The sequence below is a fragment of the Colossoma macropomum genome, unplaced genomic scaffold (assembly GCF_904425465.1).
Source record: "Colossoma macropomum unplaced genomic scaffold, Colossoma_macropomum, whole genome shotgun sequence".
In the NCBI taxonomy this organism is placed as follows: Eukaryota; Metazoa; Chordata; class Actinopteri; order Characiformes; family Serrasalmidae; genus Colossoma; species Colossoma macropomum.
The window spans coordinates 37623889-37636480 of NW_023494795.1; the positions used below are offsets into that span (position 1 = coordinate 37623889).

Here is a 12592-nt window from a genome sequence, read left to right on the forward strand (position 1 = left end):
AGTGATTCATCTGCAGCATGATTTATTTAATGCTGAGTAAAAGGTCCTTATACATTTTCACCCCTACATTTCTGACCCACAGCGTAGAACCATTTGTGCTACTTTTGGTCCAATCTCACATCATTTAGCATTAGCATGATTAGCATGTCACAAATGAATTCGTCATTTAGTGCATTACCCCGTGCCGTGCCATTCCCCTTTGGTTAAATGGGGGTTTAGAATGAATAGAGCACCTGGCGCAGTGTGCCTATACAGGGGATGGGCTGTCACTCTCATGCTGTTTTTGACCTCTCAACCCTGGGCTCAGTGATGTTATCTTGACTTCAGTTCCTGCTAGGCCAATCCCAGTCATATTCCTGCAATAACATTAGAAGTACGTTACAACAGCTTTCAGAGAAAACATTCCCTGGTTTGAGACAACAGCTAAAGGTTGCTTTTCGGCAGTTTGCAGAATGGAAACTTCAGCAAGAAAAAGTTACTTAGTTTAAACTCCCCATTAAGACAGAACCAGGATAGATGCCTCTGGTCAGTTTATCAACAAATGAAGGTACACATGCTAGAAAATGCATTGATTTAAAAAATTTGTCCAAATCCATAATGTTATATAAGCATTACTTTACAACAACCAGTGTAGCAATTTGATGAGCTTGCTACTCTTCTATTCATTCCTTGCTAGTTACTGAAATGTTCTGTACCATCCTTCTTTCTCTCTACTCAACATTGTTTGCATGTTTTCTCATCTGTACCATTTCTATTTCTGTCTGTTTTTTTTTCTCTGGCAGGATCAGGAGGTAACGCAAAAAGTCCTCCATACAAAGAAGCGCTGGACCCAGAGAAGCACACTGTTAAAGGTTTTGGCCAATCAGGGATCTGGTTGGGGGTATCATCATCGATCCTCTCCGATCAGGGCACTGGGGTGGCAAACCGTTAACTGTGTCTCCTTGCAAAGACTGAAGCCCATCTCTGTGTGCTTGCAGGGTCAAGAGAGTAGCAGCTCAAGGGTTCTTCTCTTCTACATCTTAGGAACCCGCTGATCTGTTACTCTCCAGGCTCTCCACTCAGTAAAACTGTGGCTATGTCGTCCCCCTCTCTCCCTCTCCCTTCGCTGCCCCCCAGCCCCCTAGCCATGGAGTACCTCAATGACTTTGACTTGCTCAAGTTTGAGGTGAAGCCTGACACTCCCCCACCTCCTCAGCAACAATGTTCCTACTCCAAAGTAGGCCTCCAGCAGCAGCGGGACACCTCAGGCTCCCCATATGTGGTGCGCCCCCCTCCGGACTCCAGCCTTAGCTCCAGCCCCTACACTTCCCTGCCACCTTCCCCGACTCTCAGTGATGCCCATCCACCTCCGTCAGCCTCGTCCTCTTCCTCCTCCTCGCTCTCCTTCCCCCTCTCAGTGTCCACCGGCTATGTCTCTGGACTCAGTCAGGCCTCTCAGGGCAATCAAGATGGCAGCCCTGCCCCAAGTGCTCTGCCGCAGTGCCCTAATCCTGCCTCTTTGGAAGACCTCATCTGGTTGGCCGCGCTGCAGCAACAGTTTGGGGGAGAGGCAGGAGGTGCTGCTTCTCTCTTGGGGGCCCTCGGGGGAGCACCAGAGAGAGGGGACAGGGATAGGGGTCCCATCGGGGGGTTCCTGGGATGTGAAGATGCCGTGGAGGCGCTGCTCAACTCAGCTGCTGCGGCTGTAAGTTCACAGGTACTATACGTGAGTCTGAGTATGTGTTACTATAATGGTTTCCTAACACTGGCCCTGGGGTACCCTTGCCCTGTACTTTTTAGTAGTTGTACAGGGAAGGGGTAATCAAGAATTGGGAACTGCATTAATGAGTACTCAGCAGTAGGTTTGTGTAAGAGACAACTGTTCTAAGAGTGAGGCAACTATTATCTACAGCTTAAAACAGTGGTTTTCAAGCTCTGGACTATCAAAAACTCAGCCAGTTCACACTGCAGTCCATGTAGGTGCTGAATAATAAGCTTTATGATGTAATAAGCCTGGGATTTTAAGAGGTCGATTAACTTATCAAGTATGTTAAAGTAGGCATTCTCAACTCCAGTCCTGGGGTCACAATGCCCTACAAAGTTTCAGGTATTCCCTGCCCAAACACACCCAAACCAAATCATTGACTAATTATGAAGCCCTTCATTAGTTGGATCAGGCATGTTCCAGAGCACTAAAAACGAAAGGCAGGGTGACCAAGGACCAGGGTTGGAAACCACTGGTTAAGAATGTCCATGTATATGGTTGTACATTTGGTGTTAACCTATAGCTTGCACCAAAATCTCAAATCTTTCTATTACCTTTCTGTGTATTGATGTCTCTCTCCCTCTTACAGTTTCCTGTCCTGTCACAGAGCTCTGGAAGCAGTAACTTGGGAGATTCCAGTAGCGAGAGTGGAGGTGATGTAGCCGTCAGCAAAGCCTCAGAGCTGTGTCACCGTCCTCTCCTTTTCGTTTCCTCCGCCCCTCCCTCTCTCCATAGTGCAAACCCAACCACTGCCCCGTACCCCCAGCCCCCCAGCCCACAGGGCCGTCTTCATCACCCGCAGCACCACCATCACCACCCCCATCATCCCATGCATGGCAATCACAGTCACCATCATCACCATCAGCTCCAAGTTGGCCAGGTAAAGAAGAAGATGGGCTGCAGCACTATAATGAACTGTGGTTTCATGTGGACTCTGCCAGGGTGCTAGCAGGAGTTCTTTCTCTCATATACTTTTCACTTTAACCCCTTAAAATCCCAGGTTTATTACATACTAAGGTTTATTATTGAGGAACTACAGGGACTTCATTGCAAACTGGTTGAGCCATTCCTAGCCTATAGACATGTGTAACAAAACTTTGCGCTGGTGGGCCTGGCCATTTAATGGGTTAAAAGCCTTTCATTTAGGGGAAGAGGATGCTTTGAAAAACCAAAATGGACCAAACAGAACTTTAACATCCGTGAGTAGAGCAGTGGTTTACAAACATGGTCCTGAAGTACCACCTGCCCTGCACATTTTGGTGTTTCCTTGGCTCCCAACACACCTAGATCCTGTGTTGAAAGCCAGGAAGCACTAGGACACTGGGTACTCCAGGACCAGGGAAGGGAACCTGTGGTTTAGAGGATTGCACAAGTATCTGACTTCACTGGGTTGAATTGGGTTACTGCATTGAAACCTGAGGAATGAACACTTGTCTGAGTGACTTGTGCTAATCCCTGTTACAAAACCAATGGGATTCCATTCCACTCAAGCCGATACTGAGACTGCATGATTCCATGTTTTGCTGTTGAACATAGAATGACTAGAATCCAGACACTGCATGGAGACACTGGAAGATCATCAAGGCAATGTTGAGCTGAGAAAGTAACTTTTCAGACATCATGAATTTAATTGGGATTTAAGAGTAATTACCTTACCTTGGCCTTACAGGTTGCTCTGTTGGAGTTAAATTTGTGCATTTTTGGAGGATGCCTATGTAATGCTTTGGCTAATATGGCCAAAGTATGAATATCTGCTGTGAGAGTAAAAATATCTGAACTTCCCAGCCACAGGCTACGAAACATTATAAGCTGATCAAATACATCAATGCAATTCAGTCTCACATATTTGAGTAAGTGAATATTAATAACCAGTTTGTTGTGTCCATGTCAGTTTGTTCTTGAAATGCTGTTGCTACACGTGCCATTTGCACCACATTGAGAACTCCTGCACAGGTTTCCTCTGTAATGTATGCACACTGAATTTAACATGTTTACAACCCATTAACATTTTACTAGAACAGCATTTTTTGTCTGGAGGTTGATGCCACTTTGGTCTGTCACATTTTTTCATTGCAGTAATGGTGCGGTTTGATGGGTTTTGTGGGAGAGACAGTAGTGTGTGTTATGTTGTGCGTGTGTGTGATGTTGCTTTAAAACGGCGGTTCCTGTCAGGACGCTGGCTGGAAATTTATGGGGTTGAATGTGGAACAGGTCTATGAGATTAGCATAATATCTGCTATTATTGTTGTGTAATCCCGATCACTGTCACTCACACTCAGTCAGATTACACTATAGATTATGAACATGTGCAGCCGAAATGTGCAGCCCATTACACACACACACACACACACACAAGCATACACAAGCAATGCTGCTCACAATCATCATGCTCATGCACGAGCCACATACACGTGCATGCATCATAAACAATCACATTCTAATTTGTCAACAAAGACCTACCATCTTCATCATCAGTCATCACCGGCATGCTCATAATCTCTCCATGCAAGTCTGTATTCAGCAATATGAATAAGTGAAATTCAATTCAATTTAATTCAGGATGTTTACTTATCATTAGTACATTTAGTTACTGTGTCAAAAGAATGGAAATAGATAGATTTAGATATTTAAGATATTCGTTTTCATTACAGAAATATTATGTTTAAAATGATCAAAGAACACACAATTGCATGTAAATGTTTTTACATGCAACTGTAAAGGATTTGAATGAATTAAAATATTCTAACTGAAAATAAGTTAACACATCCTCTACAGAGAACACACTTCTGCACATTTTTCCCCTCAGCAAATAATATTTAATATGCCACACTGTGTTCTGTCTAGAGCATGTATTAACTTGTTTTTACTTAGAAAATTGACAAGCCATATTTTGAGGAATGGAGATGCCTACATAAATGCAATAAACGCGATACAAATTGAAGGAATAGTTTGGCCAAAAATCTAATTTACACAATTTTCCACTTATCAGCCGAAAACATGTTTGGTGTCGGTATTTTGCTTGTGTGGAAACTCGTGTAGACGCCGATGAGTCAACATCATCTACTGCTGCAGTGGTTAGCTCTAGTGTTAGCATTAGCCTGTCAGTTTATTCAAGGCAGCCTACTTAAGACTTACTCAATTGCAGTGACCAAAACATGTACGTGTGCTACTGATGTATTTGTCCAGCTAGCAACACTTTACCATGTTTGATGATGCGGTACTTAAAGTATCTCAAAGCCCATCTTTTGTAAATTAAGTATTTAGAAGTCTGTTCATTGAAGCAACGTTATGGCCTAAAACTAGCATTTAATAATATTTGCTATGTAACATAATATTCTGTAGCACTCAAAGTTTGAAAGAATTTATAATTTTGAGTATTGCCTCACTACAGGGCCCAGCTTGTGTTGCACAAATACATCATACAACCACTGGGAATCCCCCCCAAAGCGAAAGAAATGCAGCAACATAGAGGCTAATAAATAGGCCTACATATATTCAGCTGTGCAGAAAAGCTACCTACCAGCTAATGGGGAAAAATTCAAACAGCCCACCCTCATTTGTCCACCTCAATTTGCCTGTAGTTTTTTCCAGGTTCCTCCCACCTTCAAGGTACATCATAATCGGTATTGCCTAGTCTTTAAAATCTCAATCTCTGGACTATTGTGGCACCACTGTGGGATGAATAAGCATCTTTACAACAGATGTAACAATGGTTCAACTTTTCATTTTGGCCAAAGCGTCCCTTTAACTTACAGACAAAATGCTGCTGTCTTTGCTGTGTACACAGCATTTATTACACAATCTAAGTGAATAATTCACTGTTATTTGACTGCTAACTATGCTAACGTCTACCTGCTGTGGGTAACGTTTTGCCCACTATGTGACCACGTGCTCCATGAATTCTAAAATGACCTCTTTCTTTCTGTTATCTCTCTCTCTTTCTTTCTGTCTCACTCTCTCACAGTGCGCTGTGGACGAGCGGTTCTCGGACGAGCAGCTGGTCAGTCTGTCCGTGCGGGAGCTGAACAGACACCTGCGTGGTGTGAGTAAGGACGAGGTGGTTCGCCTGAAGCAGAAGCGCCGGACCCTGAAGAACCGCGGCTACGCCCAGTCCTGCCGGTACAAACGGCTGCAGCATCGGCACGCGCTCGAGTCCGAGAAACACCTCCTCACGCAGCAGGTACGCAGCACACAAAGCACTACACCTCTTAAACTCCAATTCACAGTTTTCAGTTACGTCATTAAGAACACCCCACCGCCATTTTGGTAGGTGAGCTGTAGCTCTTAATGTGCTCTGGTAGAGCCCGCCTCGTCACCACTGTTGCAGCTACAACCCTTTAGGTGGATGAAGACCAAGGAAAATAGACCAGAATGAACACGAAAAACATGAAAAGATGTGTGGACGCTTTAGATATAGTCTCTAGAAAATGCTTCAGGGAGAAGATCTGCCAGATTGATGGACTGGATCCGTATAGCCTACATATGTCTAGAATTCAGAAAATTCCAAAGCATGACATTTTACAAAAGCTAATAATAAGTTACATGCATATAAAGCTGAAGTTGGCTTCTTATTCACCAGCTTTACAAATACAAATCTAAACGTCTGCTTACCTCAATAAATGCATTAATTACCCTCAACTAATGCATCATTAATCAACAAATACTTTTGCTTGGAAGTGTTTAATGAGCAGCTAATACACTGCAAAGCAGGGCTCTAATCAGCCACTGGAGTTTCTGGACTGTTGACCGCATCTTATAGGCTGATCCAACACTGCGTCCCAAATCACACACTTCTATACTTTACATACTACATTAATGACTGCACCTTAGCATATGTGCTATTTTGTGCATACTATCTAGTGTGATAGTATTTCGGAATGCGGCGATAATGAGCTTATAACACTATGTATGTAATAATGGTGCCACCTTGAAGATGTGCCATAGAACAGTGGTTACCAACCTTTGTCTTTGAGATCTACTTTCCTGTGGACTGTAGTTCAAGCCACAATCTGCCACATCTGCTACAGCTAATTAAACTCTTTTGAAATCCTTGATTGGCTGGATCAGGTGCATTAGTGTTAGGTAAGGTGAGGACAGCATGTTAGAATCAGGTTGGAACTAAACACTGCAGAAAGTAGATCTCCATTAAGAGGGTTGGTCAACGCTGCCATAATAGAACCACTTTTGGTTACTTAAAGAACCTTTTAGTGGATGTTTTTGTATGTAAATGAGTGTGAGTGGGAAAAACCTGTTAAAAGTTTAAAGATCCTCTACATAATGTCATGCGTCTAAGTCTGGGTCTGTAGAATGTCAAATTCAGGAACCATTTGGGGAATTTTATTTTTATTGAGGTTTTAAAATTGCTGCTCAGTTTTCTGACTCTGTCTGTGTCTCTAGAACGGAGCAATTCACACCAAACCACTCTGTGAGACCTGGTTTCCCTCTTTATGACTTAATTATGCAGAAATTTTGAAAAAGTGGAATTCCTTTTTAGGCCACAGCAAGCATACATCCAAGCCAAGAACCACAAATAGAGATGGGAAGGTACCTTCAGAGAGGAGGCAGGATTCTTCTTGTTTGATTCCAATATTGAAACCTTGAGTGTCCAGTATCCAGCATTTTCTGCTGAAATCAGCCCAATGAGGATACCCTTTGATACTGATAGGCCATCTGTAACCACGAGCCTTTATTTTTGAGAGTCTGCTTACTGAGTAAAGTTCAAGGGGTTAAATCATCTCCCAAGGCACAAACTCAAACACAATAAAAGCATGACCTCATACATGTTACACACTGAAGCACACTATGTAGATATGAGGAAGGATGAAGTGTGTTTTGAGTGTTTTCAGTACATGGAGAGGAGTCACTCAGTGTCAGTGACGTTTTTAGCCTTTTCAGTATCCATATTCATATTCAGAGCCTGCAAATCTGAATGCAGTGAAACGTAATGCGTCTTTAATAGAGTGCAGCTGGCAGCTGAAGACGGTCGAGAACGCCAAGAATTTCACTATTACATAAGAATTTACACATGAACTCTTTACCGTCGCTCTCATTTCTCTCGCTCACTCCATCATCTCTCTCCTCTGTCTGTCTCTCTCACTCTATCCTATCTCTCTGTCTCTCTCTCTCACCTCTTTCTCTCTTTATCTCTCACTCTCCCTGTCTCTCTCTCTCTTTGTCTGTATCCCTCTCTCTTTCTGTCCCTCACTCTCTGCCTCTTTTTCTCTCTCACCATCGCTCCTCTCTGTCTCTTTCTCTTTTTCCCTTACTTCTCCCTCTCTATCTTCTTTCCTCTCTCTCTTACCTCTCTCTGTCTTTCTTCCTCTCATGCCATCTTTTCTATCTCGCTATCACACTACATCCAATCTCCCCCTGCCTCTGTTTCTCTTCTATCTCTTAATCTCTCACTCCATCCCCTCTCTCTTTCTTTTTCATAATCTCTCCTCTCTCTTCCCCTTATTCTTCCCTATCTTTCTGTCTATCTTTCTCTCTATCTCTGTCTCTCTCTCTCTCTCTCTCTGTCTTTCTCTCTCATTTCCTCTACCATCTATCTCTTTATTTCACTTCCTCTCTCTGTCTCTCCTCTCTTTCTTTCTCTTTCACTCACTCCACGCTATCTCTTTCTCTCTCTCTGACCTCTTTCTACATCTCTTTTCCTCTCTTTTTCCCTTGTTTCCTCACTCCATCCCTTCATTTTCTCTCTCTCTCTCTCTCTCTCTCTCTCTCTCTCTCCAGCTGGAGCAGCTGCAGTGTGAGCTGTCCCGTGTGTTGAGGGAGCGGGACGCCTACAAGGCTCGATACGAGAAACTCGTTAGTTCTGGTGAAGCCCCGCCCACTCAAGCCAATAACCCGCCTTCCCCGCCCCCAGACTACTTCCTATGATGCTCTTTGCTGAAAGGAAAGGACTGGAGAGCAGTGAGATGACAGAAGAAGAGCGAAACTGCCCCATCCCAGCGAGCTAGCCAGTCTCTCAGATGATGTTGCGGGAGGTGAGAGGGGAGCAGGAGGGGGGAGGCCTCAACAGTGAAATAAGCTACTTAACCAAAGCGGGTTCAATTTGACTGTCAAATTTGGGCTCAACCTGAAGCCCTAGAATCCAACTCCATAAAGACTGTGCTCTCTGCTGCTGGCCAACGTTTCACTGTGAGATTTTGTAGTAGCACAATAAAAAAAAAGGCTTTTCTACTTTTGAATGCATTCTCATCTTTTCAGCACACATGCCCTGTCCATATTGAAAAAGACTGACCAGAGAAGGGACAATTAGAGAGAGCTGTCTGGTAACACTAGACATCAGAGCGCTAGTAAGGCCCTCACATAGAGCCATCGGACTTCATACTCCTCGTGCTCTCATAGGATGGTTTTCACCATGTGCCACAGCTCCAAACTGACTGTTGGATCAGGACATTGTCAAAGATGAGTCTAACTGCTGCTCTATAACCTTTTGATCAAGACTGTATAATCATAAGGTTAATCTTTTTTGTGTTTGAGTGATCAGATTCCCAAAGGTCAATGCAAATCTCACATCATATAAAACATATAGGTCTGAAAGGGGAGCCTTGAGTTCATGTAAAATTGTAAACGGCAAGTGTTTCTTTTAATCAGAGACGCTGAGGTGGAATACATTAAAAAGCAAGCTCTACAAGCATTCAAGGACATTGCTGTGTAGTGTTGCATTCTGACACCTCATTCGTTCCGGAGGAGAAGACAATACAGTGGGGGTTTATGTCATGTTTGTGATTATTCCTACTTGTGATAACATACATTATTGCAATAAATATTCTGGTTTTGAAAGACTTGCTGGTTTGGGAATGGACATATGCACTCAACAGGAGAACGCGTTGTGCTTTTTGCAAGTGGTTGGAACGCAAGGCATCCTGTGTTGTGGCTTTAGGATGGGTCTACGATTAGCATGGCTGAGTGAATTAAATGGTTTTGAGTGACTGTGTCTTTCACTATGTCTTAATATGTAGTGAGCTGTTTACGTAGGCAACATTTTAGGTCATCGAATGCCCCTCCTCGACATGGAGGCTGTCTCAAGCCAGTGAACAGAAGATATGGCAAGCAATGACTTTGCTAAATTGTTCTCTACCATTGTAAGAAAAATAGAGCTAGCTAGCTCTGTTGCCTTTGGCTATTGTTTCAATAATCAACAAGATTTTGCTTAGCTATCTAGCGCTAGGATGTTACAATCTTGTTGTTGAAAGTTGTCAGAAAGGTAACATTAGCATTTGGGAATAATTAGTGATGTATACCCTAAATACGTTGCCTACTAATCTGATTTTGGTCAAAATCTAAGGCAGTGTCTCACATATTCTATAAGGAAACCTCACGTTGCAATCCAACAACATGTTTTAATTCAATGTAGTGGACAGAGGTTAATTTTTCAACCACTGTATGGAGAATTTGTAGATTATTTTCCACACATTTATAGACACTAGCTAGCTCTGTTGCCTCAAGCTGTTGTTTCAAATAGCCAACCAGCTAGTTAACTTTTGCCTAGGTATCTAGCGCTAGGTTGTTACAATCTTGTTGTTGAAAGTTGTCAGCTAGGTAACATTAGCAATTGGGAAGAATTAATGATTTATACCCTAAATATGTTGCTTACTAATCTGATTTTGGTCATAATCTAAGTACCTATCCTAAATACCACATACCCTCAATGGATAAGGTAACCTCACAGTGCAATGCGACAACAAGTTTTCTTAAAATGATCCATTCAATGTGGCGGACAAAGGCAAATTTTCCAATGTAAGCCTTTTTCAACCACTGTATGGAGAATTTCTACTTATTCTCCACACATTTATAGACACTAGCTAGCTCTGTTGTCTCAAGCTGTTGTTTCAAATACTAAATTAGATATAGCTAACTTTTGCTTAGCTAGCTAGCGCTAGGTTGTTGATAGCTGTCATCAGCTGTCTTGTTGAAAGTTGTCATCTAGGTTTACATTATTATTAGCATACAAGTGGTGGGAACAATTGGTAATGTACATCTGCTAAGATATCTGATTAAATTTTAAGACAAGAACAAGGCAATACTACAATGCAACAACACGTTTAGGCCTAATTGCAAAAATGTAATTAAAAGTTGGTGAACCGAGGCAATGTGAGGTAGCTAAGTTCTTAAATGTCAGTTTTTACCAACAACGGACAATTTGTAGAGTGTTCTCCAAAAAATTCACATATGCTAGCTAGCTCTGTTGCTTCAGGCTAATTTTTCAAATCGCCAACTTGATAGCTAACTTTGCTTAGCTAGCTAGGTTGTTGCCAAGTTGTCAGACTTGTTAAATTAGCCATTGGGAACGATTGGTGATATCTGTGTCTGATTTTTTTTTTTCCATTTTGGTTAAAATGCTGCCTACTTAGACAGCTCGCTAAGTACTGAGACACATCTATTGAAGCAAACTAAGAAAAAGCAAAAGGATTTGTTACAGAGTGACGCTCATGAACCAGTTTCAAAGAGACTAACAACCGATTCACCTCCGAATTCACAGAGCTGGACACTGTGGGTTATTGTTATTATTATTTTTTTAATGACTGGGTGAAATGCAGGGACATATAGTAAGATTTCATTAGTACATTTCCAATTATTCCTTATGCATACAACGTTACTACAGTGTCATCTGAGTAGCTTAGAACTTTTTTCTCTTCTTTTCTTTCTTTCTTTCTTTTTTTTTTGGCTGAGTGTAGGTCTGTGGATAAGGCTTGTCTGTTTAATTTATTTCCCTTATTTATTTACAGTATTTATTTATTGTTTGTTTATGTAATGATCATTTTCATTCGATCATTTGCTGGTTTTCTGTTTTATTGACATGCTTAGTGTGTATTTTATTTATTTTGTAGCTTGATTACATATATTGCCATGATTACGATGATACTGACCGTGACTCCGATCACTATTACTATCGTTTTTGGGTTATGCTCTATTGTAGTGGTTTCCTATGAAATAAAGATATTTTTACCATTCGTGGATCATTATTATTCATACCCTCACCATGTAGCTGATTAGAGAATATGGTTCATTTGAGGACATGTAGGCATTTGTGTTGACTGCCTGGCTCAATCACAAGTAATTTATTTGTTTCAAATCGATTTGAGTGTGTTTCAGTTCCTGCAGGTCGGCTCTGTTGCTGCCTCTTTCTTTAATAGTTCACGTTTTCCTAACATCCCCTCTACCCCCCTTTCTCTCTCTCATTCTCTGTATCCCTCGCTCTCGCTATAGAAAGACAGTGACCCTGGCTAAGAGCTGTTTAGGATGACCTCACCCTTGCCCCTCCCTCCCTCTCTCTGTCTCTCGCTCTCTCTCTCCCGGGCCTGGTACAATGGGCTGGGGATTAGGGGGATAATAGACCTGGGCCAGCTCACTGCCGGAGCGCTTTGGAAAAGGCAGGAGGCCATTGTGGACAGGACGTACACAGAGTTACATGCACACTCACCCCGCTTCTATGCCGCGCTGACGCTTCGCGCACACACACCCCAATTGTAGTAGGAAGCATGCACAGATTTATGTTCTAACTCTGCAATGAGCTCATATGAAACACTGGAACACATGGCTATAAATAACATTACAACACGTAATATTACATACACATAGTGTCTGTAAGATAGAGGAGCTGTGGTGACGTGGTTCTTTCATTGTCCATCCCTGAAACTTTAGCACACAAACACACAGAAGTTTGTATATCTGTCTTTTTGAGGTACTTCCATTGACATTTGTGCTACTGTGGCTAATTATTGCTCTATATATCTAAACCCTAAGCTCTAAAGATAATTCCACCATTTGTTTCAAAATTTTTGAATAATTCAGTCCCTGAGATGTAAACAGAGTCATTCAGAATGATTTGATGTGAAGTGG

The 12592-nt window shown here is 42.3% G+C and overlaps 1 protein-coding gene across 1 annotated transcript; it reads left to right on the top strand.

Annotated features, from left to right (window-relative positions):
* Positions 1–516: 516 nt before the first annotated feature.
* Positions 517–8623, top strand: nrl (neural retina leucine zipper). The gene is made up of 6 exons (XM_036582807.1): positions 517–547; positions 783–926; positions 1050–1696; positions 2334–2624; positions 5709–5924; positions 8477–8623. The coding sequence occupies exons 1-6, from the start codon at positions 517–519 to the stop codon at positions 8621–8623; spliced, it is 1476 nt and encodes a 491-aa protein (XP_036438700.1).
* Positions 8624–12592: the final 3969 nt, after the last annotated feature.

Bases quoted from the DNA above. Each gene is read 5' to 3' on its own strand.
- nrl (XM_036582807.1), top strand. From the start codon at position 517: ATGCCTCTGGTCAGTTTATCAACAAATGAAG. The intron at 548-782 runs GTACACATGCTA...TTTCTCTGGCAG, and splicing joins CAGTTTATCAACAAATGAAG to GATCAGGAGGTAACGCAAAA. The intron at 2,625-5,708 runs GTAAAGAAGAAG...ACTCTCTCACAG, and splicing joins ATCAGCTCCAAGTTGGCCAG to TGCGCTGTGGACGAGCGGTT.